A 27343-nucleotide genomic window follows, 5' to 3' on the forward strand; every position below is an offset into this window, starting at 1 on the left:
TTTTTTAAAAGTATGTATTTTAAGTGTGCCCATCTTTCTTGTGGTTATTAATTTAATGATGACACGAATGAAGGAGAGCTACAAATTCAAGTTAGTAGCTGTTCTCTATTGGTGTAAATGCACAAGCTACAAGTAATGAGTTGGGTGTACATAATTGTTAAAGCAGTGTTTCAAATGGATTGTGTCCTCCCACATATTCCTCATCTTTGATATATTCCCATCCAACATCAGCAGCTTCGGAAAAAGAAATTCATAGCAGAGGGCGCTGTACGTTGTCTATTTAGTGTCCCTCGGATGCGTTCGTCCGTGCTCGAGTATGTCGTCGATGTTGGTATATATACATTACCTCAGTTCCCTTTTTCCACATAAACAGCATGCTTTGTACGGCTCATTCTTACTGCATGGTAAGTTTTTCTTCAAAATGTTGACTCAAAATTTGTGCGGATTGTGGGTCAAAGATGTCTTTCACAGGCCCGCACCATATCTGCCTTTGGTGCCTTGGAATCGATCACAAGGTCGATTACTGTGGTTCCTATCAGTCTATGACGGGAAAGGCCTTGAAGGAGAGGAAGAGGGAACTCGCCCAGGGTTTGCCCCGTTCAAAATCCCCTTCGATTCCCTCCAAGAGAGAAGTTCGAGGGGTGTTTCGCCTCTTTGTAAGTGCTTGAAACACTCCAAGCACTCTCGATACAGAAGTCACTCTTTGTCCTCCCACAAAAAATCAAAGAGATGGCATTGTTTGCCCTCTTCTTCGGACTCCTCATCCAACTGCAGATGGGTGAGTTTCCCAGGTAAGTCATCTACCAAAGCCGACTAGGAGGACTTTCACCTCCAGATGATGAAGGTGTTTGAGAAGGCGGCTTATCGATCCTTGTACAGCCAATACAGAGTTCACTAAGGTTGCTGCTCGCATGCCCTCGAGAAGCTTCGGAGACTTCGAAGTCTCAAAGATCAACTGAAGCTTAAGCTGCACACCTTCACTCCTTCAGGACTCGCGTCGAATTCCTCGACGCCAAGGCCGTCAACGGAGGTGTCAAAGGTTTTCAAACTTCTGGCAAAAAAAGATTGTTTTTAAGTCTGTCTTCATTTATTGAGGAGGAAGAGATCACTTATGAGGACGCTCCTCTTTTTGGCCTAGAATTCAGAATTCCCAATGTTCATTAGGCCTTGATTTCTAAACATTCCATGATGCAGCATCTGGTGTACTCATTAAGGGATGCTAGTGCGCTAGATACCTCCTCTGAGGTGGAATTTGCCAAGCCAAAGCCTTCTGCACTTGCAGATGCTTGCTATAGGGCAGTCACGGGCAAAGTGACTGAGTAGCTGGGCTGCGGAAGGCAGGCTGCTGGCAAGCTGATGTATACGAACTGGATGACCTCACAGATGTTCTCAAAAGGGTACCCAATAAGGACTCCGTTTCCCCTTTCCATACTGCTCTGAATATCAGAGTCATGGCAAGTTGGGAAAGTCCTGATACAAATCCTGCAGTTAATAGGGATTTCACTAGGAAATACAGGCCTGCGGGTGTAGATCCAGAGTTCTATCAAAACATCCATCTGCTGAGAGAGAGTCTGGTGGTGCAGGCTGCTAATTTGTCATCAAGAGTAGCCACTTAACCTTCAGTTCCCCCCTTATGTGGACGATAAAAAGTTTGATACCCTAGTAAAGAGTTTCTCAGCCAGCAGTATGGCAATAAACTTCATCTATACCACGTGTGCATTGGCCAAATTTACTTTCATGTTGTCGGAAGTAGCGACTATGGCTGCTGAACACATCCTGGGTGGTGAAGAAATGGAAAGATTTCGAATTATTGTAAAGGATGGCAAGGAGGCTATGTGCCAGTTGCTCCAGTCCAGATTGAACTCAGCTGACCGTGTCAGCTGAGCAATGGCAGCCAGTGCCGTCTCACATAGATTCGCCTGGCTGCGTAGGTCTGGCTTTCCACCAGATGTCCAAGCAAGGCTATTAAACGTGTCTTTCAACAGCTTGCATTTGTTTGGCTCCAAGGCTGACGAAAGCTTGGAAAAGCTTCAGTCCTCCAAAGCACAGATATTCGACAGCCGCAACAGACCCACACAGCTTCTCAAAGTTGGAGGGGCTGGTCCTTTTGCTATTTTTCATCGGTTGTAAGGACAAGACATCTGAGCACGCAAAGGGGCCAAAGGAGACTTCCTCGTGGTGGATGAGGTGGTAAGCTAGCCCAAGAAGCTGTAACCTCCTTGCCATTGGCAGCCATCACTGCTACACTAAAACCTCTCTGAGGCCTTGGTCCACAGGACAGTGGTGAAGGGCAGGCTGACTCAGCATCTGGAAGAATGGGGAGGCATTACTTCCGATGCGTGGGCCCTGCAAAATGTAGCCCAAGGGTACTGCCTCCCATTCTAGAGACGGCCTCCCGATTGTCCACCAAGGAGTCAGTCCTTCAAGGATCCGGATCCGCTCCTTTTGCAGGAGGTTTGAATCCTGCTGGATAAAGGTCCTATAGAGCCAGTGCCTGTAGCGAAGAACTAGGGATGGTCCTTCCCTTACTTCTTAATACCAAAGAAGGACGGAGGACTGCATCCCATCTTGGACATGAGAAGCTTGAACAAGTTCCCCAGGAAGGACAAGTTCAAGATGTTCACTCTTACACAGATCCTCCAGGCCCTCCGACTTCAAAATTGGATGGTTTCATTGGATCTTCAGGATGCTTACTTATATGTGCCTATTCATCACGAGCACAGGAAGTAAGTACCTGAGGTTCGCCATTGTCAGTTCTCAATTTCAATTTTGGGTTCTGCCATTGGAGCTCACCTCTGCCCTGATGGTTTTCACCAAGTTGATAATGGCAGCAAATCTGAGGAGGGGAGGGATTCACATCTACTCCTACCTCGATAATTGGCTGATCAGCGCCCGTTCTCCCCAACAGCTCCTTTAACATCTCAGCATCACCTGCCACTCTCTCCACAAACTGGTCTTCTCCCTGAATTTCAAGAAGTCCCATATGCTATCTTCCCAAAAGATTCAATTTATTGGAGCAGTCATGGATGCTTCCTCAGGGAAAGCCTCGCCACCCGAGGTAAGTGCTTGTCATATTCAGCAGATGGTTATGAAGTTTCAATATGCCCAAAAATGCCTAAACTCTACCGCCCTTTGACTTTCTAAGGGTGTTCGGTATCTTGGCATCCTGCATTTTTCTGGTGCCAGAAGCCTGTGTGAGAATGAGGTCTCTTCAATGGGCCCTCAGATCTCAGTGGTCCCAGTTATCCGGCAGAATGACAGATCTACTTCAGGTTCCGGTCATGGTCACGCAGGATCTCCTGTGATGGGCCTGCAAGGAGATTGTGTTGAAAGGGAACCCTTTTGGCAACCATGACCGGAGATAACCATAGTTACGGACGCCTCCCACACAGGTTGGGGGGCTCATGCCAACGATCTGGCGATCAGCTGTGGCTGGTCTCCATTGGAGTCCAAACTACACATCAACCTTTTAGAGCTGAGGGCAATCAGACTAGCGCTGATGACCTTTCTGCCCTCTGTGCGAGGAAAGAAGGTCCTGATAATGACAGACAACACAGTGGTCATGCATTACCTTAACAAAAGAGGAGGTGCAGCGTCACTACCACTGTGCACAGAGACATTGCAGCTCTGGTTTTAGGCACTGCAAGAAGGAATCTCTCTTTCGGTCATTCACGTATGATATGGCATTTGTAACACGCCTATACACAAGTGCTTCAAAGCGCGACGATGCAAAGAAGGGGGAACAGAGGGAGGACAGAGACAACGATCTTACTATGCCAAGTGAAATTGAGATCACGCAAGTGCAGGGGAGGGCAGAGTGCCAGGGAAAAGGGGAGGTGGCAGTACTGTACATGGGATAAAAACAATAACAAGAAGTGCTGCCAGCAGGTGGAAGGTGCAAGGGTAAGTGCAGACAGCAGGTGTCCAAAAGTTCAGGCAGGGGGACTGTAGGGTTACAGATACAGACCCAAGTTCAAGGGTTGCCAGGAGGCAGTGCGGGTGTGCAACTGGGCAGGCAGGGACCTGGGCCCGAAATCAGAGTGTAGCCAGGTGACCAGTACAGTATCGGGCAGAAAATCAGCAGGGGAGAGGAAGGGAGAAGGCAGAAGCAAAGAGGAAGATGTTGAGGTACTACCAGAACCAGAGATGGGTCTCCTCAAGTTTCAAAGAGGCAGCCAGAAACTTCCTAGCCAGAAAGGAGAACATGGCGGCGGACGCTCTGAGCAGGCAGAGCACAGTCTCCCATGAGTAGGAACTAGCTCATGAAGTCCTTAGAGATCTTCGCCCTTTGGGGAACCCCTCAAGTGAATCTGTTTGCCTCCAGTGTCAACGGGAAGTGGGACCTGTTCTGCGCCAGGAAATTTCCTCTACGAGGAGCTCTGAGAGACGCGTTCATAGTGGACTGTGAATTTCCACTCCTGCACACGTTTCCTCCGGTCCCCGTCATTCCTCATATCATCAGGAGGTTTAGGTAGTTTGGGAAGACCAGGATCCTCGTTACCCTGGATTGGGTGGGGAGAACATGGTACTGGGACCTTTTCTTCCCCAAAGAGGATCTGTTCTTGACCCAGATCTGCATTCTTCACCCAGAAATCAGGACTCGGAATCTTCACGCCTGGTTTCTGAGAGACTCGGATTCAAGGATCGGGGCCTCCGGGAACACAAAATGGAGGTGTTGCAATCGGCCAGAAGTCCAGCAACAAAGACTCTGTACCGTTGCCATTGGAACAGGTTTTGCAGCTGGTGCAGAGCTAAAAACATTGACCCTTTCTCTTATAACTCACTGGTGGTGCCGCCATTCTTGCTTCATTTAGCCCATAGGGTTTGCAGGTTGTGACTGCAAAAGGATACTTGGCAGTATTGTCTATTTTTAAGCGCTCACCAGAGCAGGAATCGCATTTTAAGGTCATTATTGTGATCCCGTTTATAAAGGGGTTAATTAACATTTACCCCCCTGTCCCAGTCATTGTACCAGTCTGGAATCTAAAGTTGGTGCGGAAGTTTCTCATGAGAGCTCCATTTGAGCCTCTCAATTCATGTTCGTTAAGGATGCTGACCCTCAAGACCATCTTTTTAACAGCTATCACTGCCACTTGTAGAGTTAGCGAGTTACAAGCCTTACCTAGTAATCCTCAGTTTACCACCTTTTACAAAGAAAAGGTTGTATTGAAGGTCTGTCATTCGCTTTTACGAAGGTGGTCTCTGAATTTCATTTGGCACCGAAGATTGTGCTTCATACTTTTTATCCGCCTCTGCATCATTCCAAAGAGGAGGAGAGGCATCATCGCCTAGATCCAAAAAGGCGTTGAGTTTCTACATCAATAGGCTAGCAAAACTCAGACAGGACGATCAGATTTTTGTGGGATATGCTGGTCACAAGCTCTGTCAAGCTGTAACCAAGCAAACTTTATCCAGTTGGATTATTTTATGCATTTCTGAATGCTATAATTTGGTAGGCAAGGATGTCCCTGTCGGTTTACAAGCTCACTCTACCAGGGGTGTGGCTACTTATTCGACTTTGCAGCGGGGCGTTACTGGTGCAGAACATTTGTACTGCTGCAACTTGGTCTTCTCTTGATACCTTCAAAAGACATTATTGCCTGGATTCTGCATCGGGTCAGGAGGCGAAGTTTGATAAAGCTGTTTTGCACAGCATTAATGAAAAGTAAATTCTCTGTTCTCTCCTCCTGCAACATACGCTATGGGAGTCTATCAAAAAGGAGGAATATGAGGGAGGACACATTCCATTTGAAAACAAATTACTTAACCCTGGTAATGCTCTTTCAACTGGATATTCCTCCCACAAATTCTTTATTGTCCTTCCAACCTGCCCCCTACCTGCGGGAGAATTTCCGTGTTTTACACCTTCCTCTCTTCCAACATCTGGTCATCTTGCTGCCTTAGAGATGTCTGTGCATTAGAGAGGGAAACACTAAGAACTGAGGCAACGGGCAAGGTGCGTGCTATATATGTACACCAATATCCTACTCGAGAGCAGACAGAGGCTGCCGAGGGATACGAGATAGACGCAGGGCGCCCTCTGCTGTAAAAAGAAAATTCAGATGCAGGATGGGAATATATCAAAGATGAGGAATACGTGGGAAGAACTTTCAGTCGAAGCAACATTACAAGGGTAAATAATTTGTTCTGTTTTATTATGGAGTGATAGATGAGGAAGTCTGTATGTGAGTGATACAAAATGTTGTAGGAGTTCTGCTATGTGAGAGCAGCAATCAATTTTGCTGGCACAGTTATGCAAATGATTGTATTTCTCTTCACTACAGGAGCCTGTCCTTTTTGCTACTACAGTAATGGAGAACATTCGCTTTGGAAAGCCAAGTGCTACCGATGAGGAAGTGCAAGAGGCGGCACAGCAGGCCAATGCTGATGAATTCATCAGGAGCTTTCCAGAGGGCTACAACACGGTTGTTGGTGAGTAACAGCTGTCCTTTTAGCTCTCCAGAGCTGTGTAGCATTGATCCCAGTACAAGCAACGTAATTCTACTTAAGTCCCTGAATCCTGGAAAACTGCTTTAATAATTCCTATTTTTAAAAAAGGAGATAGAGAAGATCCAAGAAATTATCATCCGATGCCTTGTATGATGTTTTGAGTAAAATCTTTGGCGCATTATTATTACGACAACTGAACACCTGGACGAGGGACTCTCGTGGCCTAGACACGCGAAAGGCTTGCTTTGTTGCAGGAATTGGCACAAATCTGAACCTCTTCCTGTTCATGCTGCTAAAGTTGAAGGCCATTCGATCTAAGACCAAAATATACACGTATTTGTGAATTTAGAAAAAGCCTTCAACAGCGTCAACCGGCAGAGACTATGGAATAAAATGACATCCTAGGGATGGCCAGTTGATTTATTAGAAGCAATAAAAGCCCTTTATACATTTACGTCGATTCGAGTCAGGCTATCGAGGGACGGAATAATGTCAAGAAAAATCAATGCTTCCAGAGGACTTAAACAAAGCTGTTCATTAGTTTCTGCTCTATTTAACATGTATCATGTAACATGTATATGTCTGACATGAGAACCATGGAACCCGTAAGAGCAAATTCCACAATTTTGTGGAACTGAAATCCCATGGGTTTTATATGCAGATGACCGTGTTATCATGAACTTGACCATAATAGGTCTTCAGCGAAGATGCAACAGGGTGAAATCATACATGAACGATAATGGGCTGCTGTTAAATGGTTAAAAAAAACAGTCATGGTCTTAGCCAATTTAAAACACAAAAAAGAACACGAGAATGATGGTGGTGGGAAAATCAAAAACTAGAAAAGGTCTCTTCCATCGAAACAACATTACAAGGGTGAATAATTTGTTCTTCGAGTGGATTGTGTCCTCCAAAGTATTCCTCATCTGAGATGTATTCCATCCAGCCTTGGCTGCTTTGAAAAAAAAATTCCACAGAGGGCACCGTGCGTCGATGTCGTCGTGTTGATGGTCCCTCGAAGGCCTCCGTCAAGGGTGACGTTATGGGGTATACAAGTAGTAAGCGCGGTGCCCGTTGGCCTCGGTTCTGTTTTTCCGCGGTACATGTTGCTTTGGAGATTCGGCACGCCTCGAGTTCTGTGACGCAGTGAATATTACTGATATATATCGATATGTGCTCATCATTGACGCCGACTATGACCCCGCGATCGGGTTTCAAAAAGTGTAAATCTTGCGGTTCGAAAATGTCTATCACGGACCCGCACCGAGAATGTCTGTACTGTCTCGGAGAAGGCCACGACATGGAGGCCTGTACGAAGTGTCAGGCGATGACGGGGAAGGCCTTGCGAGAGAGGAAGGGAAAACTACAGGTAAGTCGTAAATCCGACCGCAAAGCCTCTAGCGTCGAGTCAAGGTCCCGTGAGGAGAAGTCTCCTCGACGCGAAAGGCATCGGTCCAGGTCCCGAAGCGATTCCCATTGCTCGTCTTCGACGGAAAAATCAAAGAAAAGACGCCACAGGTCCCCCTCCACCTCATCCTCGGACGAATCCCCAAAAAGAATGAAATGCCCCACAAAACATTCTTCCTACGAAGTGTGGGAAGCATTCAGAGTTAAAATGGAGGTGTTAGAAAAAGCGAAGCCTTGGTCCGTGCCTTCTTCAGAAGCCGGCCGGGAGCGTCATCGCTCCGACACTTGCACGCCCTCGAGCCCGGGTGATCGAAGAAGGAAGGATCGAGAACCTTCCATGACGCCGAGCGAGAAAGACCGCTCAAGTCGAGTCGACCGCTCGAGGTCACCGACGCCGTCCGAAACCCAACGCACCTCGAAGGGCAAATCTTCGAAGAGCGCCTCAGCGCCCTCGAAGCCGGCTCAGTCGACGACCACTATTCCTTCGGCGCCATCAACGCCTTTGTCGACGTCGACCCCGAAGCCCTTGGCGCCAAAGGTTCCAAAGGCTCCAGTTCAGCCGACTCAGCTAGAAAAAGGAAATGAGAAGGCTGCAAAGCCTGTAATGCCTTCAGGGTCCACTAACACACCTCTTCCATGTCTCCCAGAAAAGGTTTTTAAACCTCTTCCAGGGAAGGAATTTTTCAAATCCCTTACATCAATTTTTGAGGACCAGGAGAGCTCTGATGAGGAGAATGTACCCTTTGCACTGGAATATGGTACCCCAAATGTCCCACAATGCCTGATTTCTGAAGAAAGCAGGATGAGGGACCTGGTGGAATCCTTACATAATGCAAGTGGCATTGATACATCTCCTGAAACAGATTTTGGCAGGCCAGAACCAGGAGAGCATGCCAGTCCCTCATACACTAATGACAAAAGTAGTTGATTATTTAGGATGGGCTAGACCACCAACCCAATTCATCCAGGATGATTTGACCGATATATTGGACGATGGTCTCACCGAAGATCCAATCCTACCCTTCCTTGCAGCCTTGCAAAATAGGGTGGTCAAGAATTGGGAGATTCTGGATTCTATTCCTCCAGTGAATAAATCCCTTACTTCAAAATACCGCCCTGCCAGTAGCGACCACGGCTATCTGTCTAAACATCCCACTCCTGAGAGTCTGGTGGTCCAGGCAGCCACAGCTTCAAATAAAATGGCATACCTTTCTATCCCGTCCTGACAGGGACGATAAGCGTGTGGATGGCTGGGCACGCAAGGTATTTTCAGCTGGGAGTATGGCGTTAAAATCAGCCAACTCCACATGTGCCTTGGCAAAGTTTTCGTACACTCTGTGGGAGTGCATTGCAATGGCGGCAGAGCACATACCAGAAGGGGATGAAAGGGAAGGATTCCTAGCCTTTGTTAGAGATGGAAAGGAGGCCATGCAGGAATCCCTTCAATCTGGATTGGACACTGCAGCTAGTGTGAGCAGGTCCATGGGCACTAGCGCGGTAATACGCAGATTTGCGAAGTCGGGTTTCGCACCAGACGTACAGAACTGCCTTCTGAACATGCCCTTTGACGGGTCTCACCTTTTTGGCAGCAAGGCTGACAAGAGCCTTGAGAGGTTGCAGACCTCAAAAGCAGCTGCCAAGTCTTTAGGAGCTGCTATTAGGCAACCTCAGCCTTTTCGTGCACCAGGACAATCTTGGAGGGGACGATCCTATCATTACTACTCCTCATATGGAAAGGCGAGAGGAATGGCCAGCCAAAGGGGCCAGAGAAAGGCCACTCGTGGTGGACGAGGAAAACGTGCAAAGCAAGCTCCAGCTGGAGCCTCTTTGCTATCAGCGGCCGCAGCAACCGCCACAAAACCACTTTGAGGACTTGCATCACAATACACCTGTCGGAGGCAGGCTGTCACAGCATCTGCAAGAATGGCGAGCCATTACTTCAGATGTTTGGGCTCTAGAAATAATAGCCCAAAGTTACTGCCTTACTTTTCTAACGCAATCTCAAAACAATCCACCAGGGAGACACCCTTTGAAGTTTTCAGACCTGTTCCTACAGCAGGAAGTTCTAACCCTGCTGGAGAAAGGTGCTATAGAGCCAGTACCTGTAGCTGTAATGCTCACCTGGTATCCACGGGGACGTCACTCAGCCTGTTCTGACCTCTTACGACCTTGAACCCTTCCCTGGAGTCTACTCGACTGGGGACTGGGCCTGAAGCACAGGATTGGTAGAGTTTAACTCCCTATTGTCTCTGTGTGCTTGAACCCCTTCTTCCCCGGGGTCCAACCCTTCCCTTTGATCCACAGCTCACCTTGTTTTCTTGGAAAGTGTGCTCTCCATCCTGCTTTCAGCGCAGGGGCGCGTTGATTGATGCGGACTCGTTGCTGCCTAGTTACTTCACTGGCAAGAGTCCGACAGGTAAGTATAATGAGTCTTTTGAACAGTTCTCTAACTTCGTTCCTTTCCTTCCTTAGATGATGGCCGGCGTCCGGGGATGGCAACGTGCTGCTGAGATGAGTAGCACTGAAGGTGAGAGTGCGATGCGCGATGCGACCCTTTCGTATTTGTATTGAACTGAGTTCTTTTTCTGTGTCTTTTAGGTGCCGCAATGTTTTCAGCGTGGATGCCGGTTATGAAGAAGAAATTCGGTGAGTAAGCGCGGTATGCGGCTCCTCTAGATGTTTCCACGCTAACTTGGAATGTCTTTTCCCTCTTGCAGATGGATGAGAAGTTCCGGAGACAGAGTTCCCCCAGAGCGGCTGGGATTCAGGTAAGCCTTTAAAGCTTGTACAGTCTTTAAAAATAAGCAAAGATTTGCTGAATGCTTACTAATGCCTTTTTTCTGTTCTTTTCCCTTTTCCTTAGGAAGCGGCGTGCCGGATGGGAATGACTCCGCTGAAGATGCCCGCAGAACAGAAGAAGCGATGAATGATGGGCAGAAGTGCCGCAAGGTAAGGCTGTTCCTAACGGTGTTCTTGTTCTTGCAGGAGCTGAGCGCATAAGAAAGATGCAGGCCTACTGGAGACCGATCCGAACACGGTGAGTGTCACGCTGCAGGTGCAGAAAACACAAAACATGTTTCTCAGCCTGGGCGTGGCTTAAATAGTCTCTGGGTATCCCAGGTGTCTCTGGGCTGAACCACACCCAAAAGACTAGACCGCACATGCAATTCTGGGAATCGAAATATGTGGGGGCATCCATCTTGTCCCCATCAATGCACTACAAGTCCAATCCCCAATGTTATCCTATGGGAGTGAGTGAGTCTGGTGCCACAAGCGCCAAGTCTGACTCCAAGTGGGTCTTTGGAGGGATGGAGAGGCCCTTGAGGGCCATGTAGGTGATCGTGGCCTGGCTCCAGCCTGACATCTTGGAGGGCTGGGGACATGAGGGGCAGGAATCATGACAGTAGCGGAGAGGAACAAGGGCTGGTACTGCCCGTATTTTTTGATTCCCAAAAAGGACGAAGGACTGAGACCCATCTTGGACTTGAGAAACTTGAACAAGTTCCTCAGGAAGGACAAGTTCAAGATGGACACTCTTTCTCAGATCCTTCAGGCCCTTCAACTTACTTCAGGATTGGTTGGTGTCATTGGACCTCCAGGATGCTTATTTTCATGTGCCAATTCATCTCAAGTACAGAAAATACCTGAGATTCGGAGTTGGCGACTCACACTATCAGTTTTGGCTCCTGCCATTCGGATTGACCTCCGCCCGAGGGTCTTCACCAAGTTAAGGGTAGTGGTGGCAGCGCACCTCAGGAGAGGAGGGTAGGCGTGAATCCCCCATCTGGACGATAGGTTGATCAGGGCATGTTCTGCCGAACAAGCACTGCATCATCTGAAAGTCACCTGCCACTTCCTCCACAAACTGAGCTTCTCCCTCAATTTCAAGAAGTACCAAATGACACCTTCCCAACAGCTCCAGTACATAGGGGCGGTATTAGACACATCCTTGGGAAAGAGCTCACCTCCCGAGTCGAGGGCTCAAGACATTCTTCAGATGGTTTCCAAATTCCAAAATGCCCAAAATCTCCAGGCCTACGACTTCTTAAGGTTACTCGGCCTCATGGCATTCTGCATCTTCCTAGTGCCAGAGGCACGCCTGAGGATGAGATCCCTTCAATGGGCTCTAAAGACTCAATGGTCCCAGTTCTCAGGTCAAATGATGGATTTTCTCCAGATTCCTAACAAAGTTCGGCAGTATCTTCTGTGGTGGACTTGCACAGAGAATATCCTAAAAGGAGAGCATTTTCGGCAACCATGGCCGGAGATTACAGTAGTGATCGATGCCTCAGTCATGGGGTGGGGAGCTCATGCCAACGATCTGACAATCAGTGGTCGCTGGTCTCCATCGGAGTCCAAACTACTCATCAACCTTTTAGAGCTGAGAGCAATCAGACTAGCGCTGAAGGCTTTTCTACCATCTGTCAGGGGAAAAAATGTCTTGATAATGACGGGCAAAACAGTGGCCATGCATTATCTAAACAAAAGAGGAGTTGTAGGGTCATTACCTCTGTGCAGAGAGGCAATGTAGCTCTGGTATTGGGCAATTCAAGAAGGAATCTCCTTAACGGCAGTTCATCTAGCCGGGTAGGAGAATATGAGCAGGCAGAGCACGGTGTCCCACGAGTGGGAACTGGCTCAGGAAGTCATTCAAGAGATATTCACCCTTTGGGGAACCCCTCAAGTAGACCTATTTGCGACCGGAACCAACCGGAAGTGTGAAAAGTATTGCTCAAGGGAATTTTCCCCCAAGAGGAGCCCTAGGGAAAGCGTTCGTGGTGGAATGGAATTTCCCACTATTATACGCGTTCCCTCCGATTCCCGTCATTCCTCAGGTCGTCAGGAGACTGAGACGGTTCGGAAACCGCATGATCCTAATTGCCCCGGATTGGGCCAGGAGAACGTGGTACCCGGACCTTCTAGACATGTCCATCTGTCCCCCTGTACGTCTTCCTCAGAGAGAGGACCTTCTCTCACAAATGGAGGGTCATGTTCTCCATCCAGAGGTCAAGATTCTCAACCTTCACGCTTGGTATCTGAAAGGATGAGATACAAGGATTGGGACATTCCAGATGACGTCATGGAGGTGTTGCTTTCTGCAAGAAGACCAGCAACAAAATCTCTATACTGTTGCCGTTGGAAAAAGTTTTGCAACTGGTGCAGAGAAAAGAATGTTGATCCTTTTCTATGTTCTATTCCGGAAGTGTTGTCCTTCCTCTTGTCCCTAGCAAATAGAGGTCTAAATGTTGGGACCATAAAAGGTTATCTTGCAGCGCTTTCCATCTTCAAGCGCTCGTCGGAAGAATGCTCCTATTTCAAAATTCCTTTAGTAGTACAATTCTTAAAAGGACTCATCAATGTGTTTCCTCCTTATCCGTTCCAAGTACCAATTTGGGATCTTAATCTGGTTCTAAAATTCTTAATGTGTGCCCTTTTTGAACCCTTGCACACTTGTCCATTAAGATTCCTAACATGGAAAACTGCTTTCCTAGATGCTTTAACATATGCAAGAAGACTGAGCGAATTGCAGGCACGGTCTTCTGGGCCACCCTATACTTTGTTCCATAGGGACAGAGTGGTATTAAGGGTTAAAACCCCATTTTTACCTAAAGTTGTGTCCGATTTTCATTTAAATCAGAAAATTGTTCTACCCGCATTCTACCCTCCACCTCATCCTAGTAAGGAGGAGGAAAGATTGCACAGGTTGGACCAGAGAAGAGCTCTAAGCTTTTACATTTCTAGGCTTTCCAAGCTTAGAGCAGATAATCAACTTTTCATTGCCTACACCGGAAGGAAATTGGGTCAATCGGTGTCAAAACAAACCATATCACGTTGGATTGTGCTTTGCATTTCAGAATGCTACAGATTAGCAGAGAAAGACCCACCAGAAGGCTTAAGGGCCCATTCCAACAGGGGCATCGCCTCTTCGACAGCCCTTCAAAGAGGTGTTCCCATAAAATCAATTTGTGAAGCAGCAACTTGGTCTTTGCTGCATACTTTTTCAAAATTCTATAGTCTGGATGCTTCCAAGTCTAAGGAGCTGAATTTTGGTAAAGCACTACTATATTCGGCCATTTAAGGGTATCAAAAAATCTCCTCCCTCCTCCAGAGAATTGTCCATACTGCTTTGGGAGTCTATCTAAGATGAGGAATACGTTGGAGGACACAATCCATTCGAAGAACAAGTTACTTACCAACTGGTAACGTTCTTTCGATTGGATGTTCCTCCAACGTATTCCTCATCGCCCTCCCAGCCTACCCTGTAGATTTTTCCAGGTTATTCCCACTTCAACTCTCGCAAGGCTGATACCTGACTACCGGCACAATCTACACAGTAGAACAAGAGTGAGGGGGAAAAACAGAACTGAGGCCAACGGGCACTGTGCGTGCTACTTGTATACCCGATGACATCCTGCTCGACGGAGGCCTTCGAGGGACCATCGACTCGACAACATCGACGCACGGCGCCCTCTGCCGAAAATTATTTCCGAAGCAGCTAAAGCTGGATGGAATACATCTACAATGAGGAATACATTGGCGGAACATCCAATCGAATGAACGTTACCAGTTGGTAAGTAACTTGTTCTTCTGTTTTATTATGGAGTGATAGATAAGGAAGCCTGAATTTGAGTTTTAAAAAATGTTTTAGGAGTTCTGCTATGTGAGTGCAGCAATCAATTTTGCGGGTACTGTTAATCAAATTATTTTATATTTGGGAGTTCATATTTTTGCAACATTGATGAAAGAGGTTGGGCGAATTTGCTGAAATCAAAGTGTGAGATCTTAACATCACATGCGAAAGTGCTGAAAAAGAAATACTGTAAATTCACAATAACACCTTTTATAATCTGAAGGTTATCCCAATTCTTACGAATGCAGCAGAAACAGCCTTAAATTTGACATGGCCAATTTGGGATTTTCTTGAAGGCTTATTTTGCAAGAGACTGTTATCCCTACCGAAAGGTATCCCCATTACAATGATAAGATTTGAATAGGGCTTACAATCCATGCAATCCATAGTACTATGGAAATCTTTGGCCTTGTATTGAAAGTGTATTATGACTGATGTCCTTCCCCCATTTGATCTATTAAAAGTTACATCTCAAAAGTCTGGCGACTGGCTATTTAATAATTGGAAAACCAGTGTCAAAATTGCCTACTTTTACTAAATGTATCAGAAGAGACATTGACATCGAATCCAGACAAAGCCAAAATCATAATTCGGACACAGGATTGGATAAACCACACAAGAAAAACGAAACAATTATACATTTTCGCTGCCCATGGATCTAGAGCGAAGGACAGTGGGAAAAATACCTCTTTACATGACAAAATTTCCCTTGGCAGAGCGGAGAGACCAATTTATGCGATTACGCTTGAACATATTACTAATGAGACAGGTCTTGGGGACGCAAAAACAAATTTTAAGGTCGGAAATATATTGTCGATTCTGTTGTGATCAGAAAATTGTGGAATCTTCAAAACATCTGCTACTAGAATGTAGAGCTTTAACTTCAATTAGGACATCATTCTTGGCAGAATCTTTCCAAAACATAGTGACTTTGACTCTAGATAAATGGTGGTCATTGTTATTAACGAGAGAACAGTTATCTTTGAATTTAGCTGGAATGAAATTCCTAAAAGAAATGTTTAAAAACATGTAAAGATTTGAACCTGTAAGAAGTACCATGTATACATAGAATATGAGATATCATTAGATTTGAGATGGAAATAAAACTATGAAAAGTTTGTAATAAACTAAATCATAATTTAAAAAAATGTTACTTAAGTGGTGACTGAAGATAATATGGTAACGTGGTATGCAGTGATTTTAACGAAAATAAAATAGCTCTCCTGTGGTTCTCGGCCACATTAATAACCATCCTCACCCAGCTAATGTTAGCTCTAGTAGGGAGGCCAGAGCAAGCTCTGTTGAAGTAAGGGAGCCGCCTGATGACGGATCCAAAGTGGTAGCCTGGGTTGAATTATGTTGGTTCCTGTTGCTGACAGCAGAAATGTGCTCTTTACAGTTGACAGTACAGAAAATATCACACATTATGTTACTAACCCTCACTGTGTACAATATGCTTTACGCTCAGTGTTTGATGAATATCTTTGTTTTTAATATGTTACTTTAATGAGAAAACATTTTGTTTTATCATTAATCTTCCATTTTGTTCTGTGTGATCAAACAGCTAGTTTATAACTATTTACTAGCTACCTGTAGGTTTTTGTGCACCTCCTGTGTGTCTAAGAGAGGGGTAGCCTGGACTCTTTGCCTTTTTTCAGTGTCCTGTTGCTGAGTGCCAAGATGGCTTGGCATTCGAGTTGTTCAACGGGGTAGATTGTATGCATGGCTCGAGTACAGACCTGCAGTCACTGTCCTATAGTGGTGAACTTCACCATATATGCTGATTTACCTGCATTTTGTCTGCTTGAGTGCCCTGCCGTTGTTTTTATAAGATGAAGGGCTATTGTAATTAGATTTAAAGTTAAAAACCTCAAATGTAAATCCCATAAAAAGGCAAACTTGGCAATAACGTTTTTTGACCATAGATTTTAGCCTTCCCCCTCACAGAACACCATCACAGCCAGTGTGAAGTCTTCATTAAATAAGCTCTAATGCAGTCAGAGGAGGAGGTTTGCTCCGACCTCTGCTCCTCCCAATTTCATTAGGGAACAGCTCTTCAAAGATAACAGACAGCAACTATGAAAGGCCTGACTGCACAACAATCCAAAACCACATGGTGTCACGCAGCGCGCGCCACTCACCTGGTCTGGGGGTCGGGGTCCTCAGCTGCGGCGGTCTCCCTCCTGGAGATTGTATCCGCGTTGGCGACTTTCTCCTTGGCGTACCGCTGTCCGGGCTCCCGGCTCCCTGGGCGCGGCCATCTTGAATGTCCTGCGCATGCGCGGAACGTCAGTATCCGACGTTTTGCGCATGCGCAGTGACAGCGGCTTGCGTTCCAGGCCTCACTTTGGTCCCAGGCTATAAATAGCCTTCGCAGACACGGAAACAACGCGTCTCAACGCGGTTTGTTCCGTGTACACGCTCCAGGAGCCCAATCCTGCCTGAGTCTCTGTTCTGCTCCTGTCCTGTTCCTATTTCTACCTCGTGCTTAGCCCAGTGCCCCTTATCCTTTGCTGTGTTCCTTGTGCCCTGCCCTGCCTTGTTACTTGCCCCTTTGGGTTCCAGTCTGGTACTTGGTCCTTGGGGTTAGGTAGGTCCCTGCCTGGGTTCCTCTCTAGTCCTGCTCCATTCCTTGGTTGGGAAGGGGTCCGGTCCTGGGGTGTTCGTTCTCTTCCCCAACTCTTTCTTCCTCCTTGAAGGGTCTGCCTCCCCATTTCCTTTTCTACTGGTCTTGTGCCCTGCCGGTATCTGTGCCATTACTACCACCGAGGAATTACCGAAGATCCGTCCCTCGAACTGCTGGTACCGAAGAGGACTTCACCTGGCCTTCTCTGTCAGTGTTTTCACTGTCCTGACGTCACGCAAATACAGAGAAGTGCTACCCGTGACGTTGGGAGCTGGTTCAGCTCAATCCTGTCATTCATTGTCAGGAGGGTGTTGGGTCGGTTCCCCGCGTTGCTCTTTCATCTTTGCGAAGATCCATCGACAGACTGGCAGCCTCGTCTCCTCGCTCCCCAGGAAGAAAAGGTAACCAGCGATCTCGTGACGCCTCTTATAACAGATTGAGACGCCTTTCCTCCAGCTCCGACATGGCAGACATGCAAGAACTACGTGAGGAAGTACGAGTCATGCGTCTCGAGATGACCACCCTGCGCCAGGAGAATGACACTCTCCGGCAAGCAATGGGTCGAGGATTGAATTTTGCTCCACATCCTGAGAACTCTATGGCCCACACAACTCCTATGAAGTTCGATGGTGATCCTCGTCGAGTGGCGGAGTTTTGTACCCATTGCCGGATTCATTTTCAGTTTCGATCAAGCCATTTCAATCAAGACAAGGCCAAGATAGGGTACATCCTAGGTAACTTGACCGGCAACGCTCTAGCTTGGGCTGCTCCCCTGGTTTCCGCCGATAGTCCCTTGTTGAGTGATTTTGCTGCTTTTGAAAAAGCCTTTCTGGATATCTTCAAACCACCAAACCTGGCTGCCGTGGCCCAGAACCAGCTGATGGAAATCAAACAGGGATCTGGTGACATCATTAACTACATTAGTCGGTTTCGGCAGCTTGCAACTGTTTTCCAATGGCCCGAAATTACTCAGAAGACTTTGTTCCGTCGTGGGTTACGAGACGAATACAAGGATGAATTGCTGCATATTCCTGAACCAGAAACACTACCCGCATTGTTGGATCAGGTCCTCCGTATCGACCACAGACTGGCTGAAAGGAGAAGTGAACGTCGTCGAACGGAGAGATACCATCCGGGTCTCTCAGTACACCCTTCAGGATCTACAACCCCGACTGACGTGGGTCCTGAGCCCTTGCAACTAGGAGCTATTCGCGGACCATTATCTGAGGCTGAGAAGAAAAGACGTCAACAAAACCTATGTTTGTATTGTGGAGGGACTGGACATTATCTAGGTACCTGTCCTCTACGTCCCTTGAAGAAGTCGGAAAACTAACGGGCCCGCTGTGTGGTAAGAAGGCAGCGGTGGGCCGTTTTTCTGATTCAGACCTTCCTCCCATGCACTCGGTTCCCTTATTGGTCATGGAAGTCGGTATTGCATGGCAAGGGAAATGCATTACGACCAGGGCTCTTCTGGACTGTGGAGCATCGGGCAATTACATTGATGCCTCGTTTGCGGTTTCCAATGGGATCCACCTGTATCGCAAGGAACATTCAGCAGTGGTTGAGGTAATCGATGGTACACCGTTGTCTTCGGGTCCTGTGTGCCAACATTCCGGTCAGTTATGGCTATCAGTGGAAGAACATCTTGAACGGATTTCGTTGGATGTGATCAAGTCTCCCTCCTTCCCGGTAGTGCTCGGCTTGCCTTGGCTGCTTTACCACAATCCACAGGTCAATTGGACTTCCCGAACCATGGTCTTTTCTTCTGCACGTTGTTCTCAGGAATGTCATCTTCGTGATACCCTTCCAGCGAAATCTGGTTTGGGGCTACCCACTCCTGGAAACACCTCTGTCCGCCTATATGTTACTCAGTCCATACCTCAGGAATATGCTGAATTTCTCAAAGTATTGTCCAAACCAGAAGACATTCCATTGCCTCCTCACAGACAGTTCGACTGCTCCATTGATATACTGCCTGATGCAGTCATTCCTCATGGCAAGGTTTATTCTTTGACGCAATTAGAAAAGGGTGTCCTGCAGGAGTATATCGAGGAATGCCTTGATAAGGGCTACATTGTACCATCCAAATCCCCTGCGGGATTTCCGCTTTTCTTCGTCAAAAAGAAAGAGGGTACTTTGCGCCCGTGTATTGATTATCGCCGGTTGAATGAAATCACGTGCAAGGACCGATACCCCCTGCCACTCATCCGGGACATCATTGAATCCTTGAAATCAGCTCAGATCTTCACCAAGTTGGATTTAAGAGGAGCCTACCACTTAGTGCGGATTAAAGATGGTGATGAGTGGAAGACGGCCTTCAAAACACCTTTCGGGCATTACGAGTATAGGGTAATGCCGTTTGGACTCTGCAATGCCCCGGCAGTCTTCCAACGGTTCATGGATGTTGTCTTTTCAGATCTTGTAGGAGTGTCAGTATGGGTATATCTGGACGACATCTTGATTTTTTCTTCTACTCGCATGGCTCATGTTGAACATGTTCAGGAAGTCCTCCGTAGATTATCTGCCAATCATTTGTATGCCAAAGCTGAGAAATGTCAATTTCATCTGGAAAGTGTGGAATTCCTAGGCTATGTAATCAGCCGCACAGGAGTTCGGATGGACCCCACGAAACTGCAAGCCATACAGGAATGGAAACAGCCCCATGATGTTAAGTCACTGCAACGGTTCTTGGGCTTCGCTAATTTTTACCGACGTTTCATTCCTCATTTTTCACGCTTAACTGCCATGTTGACTCGTCTGACCAGCAACAAGATTCCTTTCTTTTGGGATTCTCAGGCCGAAGTGGCATTTCAGGAATTAAATAAAGCCTTTATGTCAGCTCCTATTCTGAATCATCCGGATGACAAAGAACCATTCTTAGTTGAAACGGATGCCTCGGACTATGCAGTTGGTGCAGTCCTGTTGCAGCATGATCCAGTTACAGAAACAGAACATCCTGTGGCCTACTATTCGCGGAAGCTGTCACCCAGCGAAAGAAATTACGCTGTGATCGAGAAGGAACTTTTGGCCATAAAAGCAGCCTTCGAAGAGTGGCGTCATCACTTGCTGGGTGGTAAATATCCAGTGGAAGTGCGCACAGACCACCGTAACCTTCAGTTTTTACATTCCTTGCAATGCAGAACCTCACGGCATGCACGTTGGGCCTTTTTCTTTTCTCAGTTCGATTTCGTGGTGACTTACATACCTTGCTCTCAGAACATAAAGGCTGATGCCCTGTCCCGATCCTTGGAGGACGACATAGACAGAGCCAAGACCAAGGAACCCTTGATTGCTTCGAAGCATTTCCTATCGATGTTGACTCCTCAGCTTCAGCAACTCTTAGATGCGACTCGGGCGGATCCCTCCAGATCCCTGGTATTGCGACATTATATCTGTGAACGCGACGGATTGCTTTTCTTCAAGGATCGCCTGTACGTCCCCACTTTGAATCTTCAAAGGACTGTCCTACAGAATTGTCACGATTCCGTTGTCTGTGGTCATCGTGGGGTCAATACCACCCAAGAATTGGTTGCACGACAATTCTGGTGGCCAGGATGGGCCAAACAAGTTAAGCAATATGTGGATTCTTGCCCTGTTTGTGCTCAGGTGAAAGTTCCACGCAAGAAACCCCTTGGTCTACTGCGGCCTACGTCTACGCCACCGTACCCATGGCATACTATTGCCACGGACTTCATTGTTGAATTACCGCCCTCTGGTGGGAATACGTGTATCATGGTAGTGGTGGATTGTTTTTCCAAGTTGGCTCACTTCATACCTTTTCCGAAGTTGCCCACTGCCTCCCAGATGGCTCGACGTTTCTTACATGAGGTGTATCGTCTTCACGGTCTTCCTGAGAAGATTTTGTCGGATCGTGGTTCGCAGTTTATTTCTTCTTTCTGGGATCAACTGTGTCGTCATTTGGACATTCAGCGCGCTCTGAGTTCCGGTTACCATCCCCAAACCAATGGGCAAACCGAGCGTACTAATCAATCCCTTGAACAGTACCTGCGATGTTACGCCAATGCCACTCAGGACAACTGGTCAGATTGGTTAGACACCGCAGAGGTGGCTTACAACAATGCTGTTCATTCTGCTACCGGACTCAGTCCCTTCGTTTGTTCTGTTGGTCTGCACCCCAAGCTGCTGCCTCTTCGTCCGATGCCTCCTAGTGCCGTTCCATCGGCTGATGCCATGGTGGCTCTCATCCGTGATCAACATCGCCTGGCGGCCAGTACCTTGGCAGTGGCACAAGCACGTATGAAAGTTCAGGCCGATAAACGGCGGAGTCCTGAGCCCGACCTTCAGGTTGGCGATATGGTTTGGCTATCTTCCAAGAATCTGCCTGTTCGCAATTTGCCCGTGAAATTGGCTCCCCGCTTTTTTGGGCCCTTTCGCGTCCTTCGACGCATTTCCCCTGTTGCCTTTCGTTTATCTTTGCCTCACTCTTGGCGGATACATCCTGTTTTTCATGTCTCTCTTTTGAAACCCTGTGTGCCCGATGTTCTCGGCCGTCCATGTTCCCGTCCTGCCCCGGTGTTGGTCCAGGGGGTCCCTGAGTTTGAGGTGGAGGAGATTTGTGATTCGCGGATTAGGCGTGGGGTGCTTCAGTATTTGGTCAGTTGGAAGGGCTATCCAGCTTGTGACCGCACTTGGGAGCCTTGCTCCTTTGTACATGCCCCGCGCTTGGTTCGGGACTTCTTCCGTCGCTATCCCTGGAAACCTGGTGCCCCGGGGTTGTCCGGGAGGGGGTATGGTGTCACGCAGCGCGCGCCACTCACCTGGTCTGGGGGTCGGGGTCCTCAGCTGCGGCGGTCTCCCTCCTGGAGATTGTATCCGCGTTGGCGCCTTTCTCCTTGGCGTACCGCGGTCCGGGCTCCCGGCTCCCTGGGCGCGGCCATCTTGAATGTCCTGCGCATGCGCGGAACGTCAGTATCCGACGTTTCGCGCATGCGCAGTGACAGCGGCTTGCGTTCCAGGCCTCACTTTGGTCCGAGGCTATAAATAGCCTTCGCAGACACGGAAACAACGCGTCTCAACGCGGTTTGTTCCGTGTACACGCTCCAGGAGCCCAATCCTGCCTGAGTCTCTGTTCTGCTCCTGTCCTGTTCCTATTTCTACCTCGTGCTTAGCCCAGTGCCCCTTATCCTTTGCTGTGTTCCTTGTGCCCTGCCCTGCCTTGTTACTTGCCCCTTTGGGTTCCAGTCTGGTACTTGGTCCTTGGGGTTAGGTAGGTCCCTGCCTGGGTTCCTCTCTAGTCCTGCTCCATTCCTTGGTTGGGAAGGGGTCCGGTCCTGGGGTGTTCGTTCTCTTCCCCAACTCTTTCTTCCTCCTTGAAGGGTCTGCCTCCCCATTTCCTTTTCTACTGGTCTTGTGCCCTGCCGGTATCTGTGCCATTACTACCACCGAGGAATTACCGAAGATCCGTCCCTCGAACTGCTGGTACCGAAGAGGACTTCACCTGGCCTTCTCTGTCAGTGTTTTCACTGTCCTGACGTCACGCAAATACAGAGAAGTGCTACCCGTGACGTTGGGAGCTGGTTCAGCTCAATCCTGTCATTCATTGTCAGGAGGGTGTTGGGTCGGTTCCCCGCGTTGCTCTTTCATCTTTGCGAAGATCCATCGACAGACTGGCAGCCTCGTCTCCTCGCTCCCCAGGAAGAAAAGGTAACCAGCGATCTCGTGACGCCTCTTATAACACATGGCAGCTTCCCTCCTTGTTTCTGTTCTTATATTATCTAGCTCACGTTCATTTAAGTTGTTTATGAAGAATAAACTCGATAGAAGTGCTTTTGTACTGGTAAAGCAGACTGTTGTAACAAAGTGAAAATGCATCAGAAACCAGTACATCACCAGCTCTTCCTTAATAATCCTTTTATTTCAAGATTTCCTAACAAGAATAATTTTTAAAGATTAATTTTGTAATGGGCAAAATAGTGATTCTAAGACTTTGCCCAATCACCCCCTTTTCAAACATTCCAGAGCAACATTCTTTCTCTTGTGGTAGAACACTGTCTGGGTTTTTCAGAATTCCAAGGATCGCACCTGGCCGCCTTTTTAGTCGGTCCACCTGCCTTTGAATTGAACACCAAGTAAACTCAAAAGTCCACCTTGCTTAGCAGGTCTGACACTGGTGTAAGGGCACAGGGTGCTGACTTCTGTCCCTGAAGGGACTCCATCTTCCGCTGTGGTGGAGCGCTAAGCCACGTCCCCCCAACATAAACCCAGCATCAGGGCCCGCTAGTGCTGAAGCCACGTGGGTGCAAGAGAGCAGGGTGCTGTCTTCTGTCCCTGGAGGGACTCCGTCTTCCGCTGCGCTAAGCCACGTCCCTCCTCCCCCTCCCCCCCCCCGGCCATAAACCCAACATCAGGGCACACCAGGGCTGAAGCCCACAAGGGTGCAAGGGTGCAGCCTTCTGTCCCTGTGGAGGGACTCCGTCTTCCGCCGTGCTGGAGCGCTAAACCACGCCCTCCGACGACATAATCCCATCGTCCCGGCCTGACAGGGCTGAAGCCCACTAGGGTGCAAAGGCACGGGGTGTTGGCGTCCCGCTGGGGTGTTAGCGGTCCCGTGGGGGACGTGCGCCCTCATCCCAGACTCATTGGACCTTCCTCTTATTCTACGCGCACGGATTGACGCGATGCATGCTCCACAGCCGGAGTTGCACCTTTCCAACACGGGTCTGGTGGGGGTTTCAAAGGAAGGCATACAGTCAAAATAACTGGTGAGAATGCTGAGAGCACTGAGCCTTGTACACACCCTGCTTGTTCTTACGTACTCTGGTCAATTTGAGTTCTCAGGGGAAATACTGAAATCACAGAAACTGCTGTGCATTTCCACTACTGCATTCCCACTACTGGCGTTAATTATCGAAAAAAAGTGACTGAGTGTGTCTCACACCTCATGGCCTAACCTGACTACGACAGCACACCTTACCATAAGTGACCTTGCCGGCCCTGCCCATTAAGGCACTAGAGGACGTGCCCGCATTCTTCCCTGTATCTGACCCCGAATCTAGCACTGGACATGGATTGGGTCCAAAAAGGAAATTATTAAAGCTCAGGAGGAAGAAACAAACCCCAGACTTATCCATCTCTGGTTCCCTAGATGTAGTCGGCCTTAAGACCAGCAGCTACTGATGGCCCCAGTGCTAGCTCCTTTGTTGATGCCCACTTATTAATCAAAGAAATCCAGCAGTTTTTACGCCCCCCAGGACCCAGACCAGCCTGAACGTTGGGGCAGGGGCGGAGGCATTATTGAAACTGCGGTCCCTACTGTGGCTATTACATAATCCCCTATTACATCTTGACCAACTGCTGTTAATACAGGTTCTAAAACCCAGAAGGGGGGGTATAGTGGGAGCTGGAGTTTGCTATTATGCCCCACAGGCCAACCATTTCCAACAGCTGTGTCTAGGAGGGCTTTCCAGTGCCCTTTGTCCAGCTGCCCCAGCTTCGCACTGGCGGTGGTGTGCCCACAAGTTTGCCAAGTCTGAACCTAGGGACCATGGAGGCCCCCACATCTGCAGAGACTGACAGTGCCAGAGAACTAACGGGAGGGGCACGCCTGAAAAAGGGCTTGATGCTATTGTAGGGACTTGGAGCAAGAACTTGATGGTCATGGGTCCAGGGGATAGCCCTTTATCCTGCTTACCTACACTAATTGTCCCCAATCATCTCGGCCCAAGCTCTTCTTCCACCATAGGTGTGCATTTTAAGGAGGTCCGTTCTGACCATGATTGCAATTGTAACTATGGTGACCCGTGTCGGAGGCGGCCTTGATGCAACGCTGATCATTAGGCGCTGCATTCACAGAGGTGCGGCTTGACACGGCTGGATGTACGTATGCACGCCGTAGGGTCCTTTCCTTGACCCTTTCTTCGGTCACAGTGTGTCGGCTCGAGCGGCTCGTGAGCCAGCACCAGTATACCAGCGTGCTAAGGAGACTGAGGAAGTTCTGCTGAATCCCTGCAGACGCCGGGTGCGAGAACCGGGTCCCCCGTGGGGGTGTGGGGCACACACACGGCTCTCTTGCGGCGGAGGTGTCCCGAAGTGCGGCCCAACAAACGGAGCCTCAGTAGTAGGATAGCCTGTGACTTGGCACCCCTACCTCGCACTCTGGCAAGTAAGGTGCAGGAAAAGTGGGAGGATAAGATACATATCTGAAGAGAGCTAAAAGGGCTCGCCATTGGCCTCCCGGGCTTTGTTGCTTGGGTGGGCGATCTGAGGGGCAGCAGGTGCGGAAATAGCCGGTTTCCTTCCCCTCCTCTTGGTTTACCCTGTGTATTGCTTTCTTCTTTCTAAACATTTCTCCCCTGCCTCCCATTGCCCCCCACACCTGCCGTGCCCTCTTCCTTCCTCCCCCACCTTCCCTATTGATTTCCACCCCGATATCCAGTGATTAGATGTGGTCATGGAAGCAGTTAGCATGACTAGGGGGAGGCATCAGGTTTGAGACTATACACCTGTGGAACTAGGTCTATCCTGACGTAGAACGATAGCGGTGTACAGTAAAGTGAGCACTGTTGATGGAATCCTGCAAATTGAGACTTGGCTGGGAAATAAGATCGTCCCACTGTAGGGGTACTATTGGTGGTCCCCCTAATGCAATCAGGAAAGGACCAGAATCATTCTGTATATAATTTAAGGAAAACCAAGTCAAGGGTAATCACCCGGGGCCTTGCTAACAAGTTTGAAATGGAAAAATCTAAAATAAAAGTAAAGAAAACTTCTCCTATCAATCAAGGTGTGATCACTACATTTTTTCCTCCTCAGGAAATAAATTCCACTACGATTGAAGAATACATACCTGATCAACGTGAAAACGCCCTATTGAGTGTGTCAAACTTTGAAGACATTGATAATAACTCACTATTGGACCTATGTTTAAATATTCAAAGAAGCATGACACCGCAACCTGAAGCAAGGCTGAATAACAACAGTGGAATACAGGCAGACAGACCATTGACCACACCTCCAGGGACATCTACGGCGGGAGGAGGTTTGGATAGATTATCTACCTCACCAAACCTAGCAATGGTCTCAATGGAGGACGAACCCGATGTTGAAATGGAGCGTATAGATAAATTATACACAGGGGCAGCTGAGATTGCTGAAATCCAGTCATCAGTAGCTGTGCTACAATTTGCTCTCAAGATCTTGCTTAAAATGTCGGGGCGAATCCTTGCCAACACAGACGTTCTAATTATGGAAAAAAAGGGGAGATCGATATCTACAGTAGACGCTGCAGCAAATCTGTCTGAAGCCATCCAGATTGCAAGTGAAACCGAAGAGCAACAAAATTTGGAGATCGACCAGGAGGTGGGCAGTCCTGACCCTTTTTTCTCCAAAAAACAGAGGTTAGCAAGAAAAGCAGGCAAGGGTAAAAGAGTCAGCACCATACTACCAATAACGTCAGAGCAGAGTGCAACGGGAATGCCCACCAAGAAGAGTAGAAAAAGATTAGCAAGAGCTGAGAAAAGGAAGGCAGCCGGCGATGGCTACCTCACCAGTTGGCTGCTACCCGAACAAGCCGCTGAACACGAATTGGAAGAGGAAGCAGAGATCGTGGAGGCGGAAGAGGCATGCAACAGCGACGCCACTGACATGACTATGGTAATAAGTCAACCTGTAGCGCTGGAAGACTCAGCAACTAAAGCAGCCGCCACCACGGTATGGCTTTCACGCTCTGAATATTTGATAAGACTTTACTCTGTTCCACAACTGCGGGTGCTAAAATTAGATGACTTTCAATTTGTGGAACCCCTGAAAGGCCCTAATCCTAATGTTTCTGCGTTACACTGTAAGTTTTTAGCCACTGTTGAACTATTAAGAAGCTATAAAGAGGAATTAAAAACAGTGGACATAGAAGTGGATGCCGATCTAAATTAAATAGATCTAAGTTGCCCGGAGGAAGAGGTAGCTATCCCTCTGGAAACAGTAGTCTGTCCAAATATACCCAAGGACAAGAAGATGGAAGCATCTGATGTCCAACAAGTATTGAAATGGTTGGTGGATGCTCTTCCTGAGATTCTATTGAAACAATGAGATCTATCCATTCTATCTTGGAATTGTCGGGGCTTTGCGCATCTACTTTTATCTGAGGGCTCCACGAAATTGCTTGACAAATGCAGTTGTTTCTGTTTACAAGAGACATGGCCCATAGACCCCCTAATTTTAGATGGTTACATGCTGTACCACTCGGCTGCCAAAAGAGGTGATAAAGGCAGGCC

The 27343-nt window shown here is 48.0% G+C and overlaps 1 protein-coding gene across 1 annotated transcript in view; it reads left to right on the plus strand.

The window, feature by feature from the left end:
* Positions 1-27343, plus strand: part of ABCB8 (ATP binding cassette subfamily B member 8) — a 1358869-nt gene that overhangs the window by 1182454 nt on the left and 149072 nt on the right. The window contains exon 14 of the mRNA XM_069645969.1: positions 6285-6432. Coding sequence (XP_069502070.1) covers positions 6285-6432 — 148 coding nt within the window. The remainder of the gene's footprint in view (positions 1-6284; positions 6433-27343) is intronic.

Source organism: Ambystoma mexicanum, chromosome 2p (genome assembly GCF_040938575.1).
Source record: "Ambystoma mexicanum isolate Mex_15411 chromosome 2p, UKY_AmexF1_1, whole genome shotgun sequence".
Classification (NCBI taxonomy): domain Eukaryota; kingdom Metazoa; phylum Chordata; class Amphibia; order Caudata; family Ambystomatidae; genus Ambystoma; species Ambystoma mexicanum.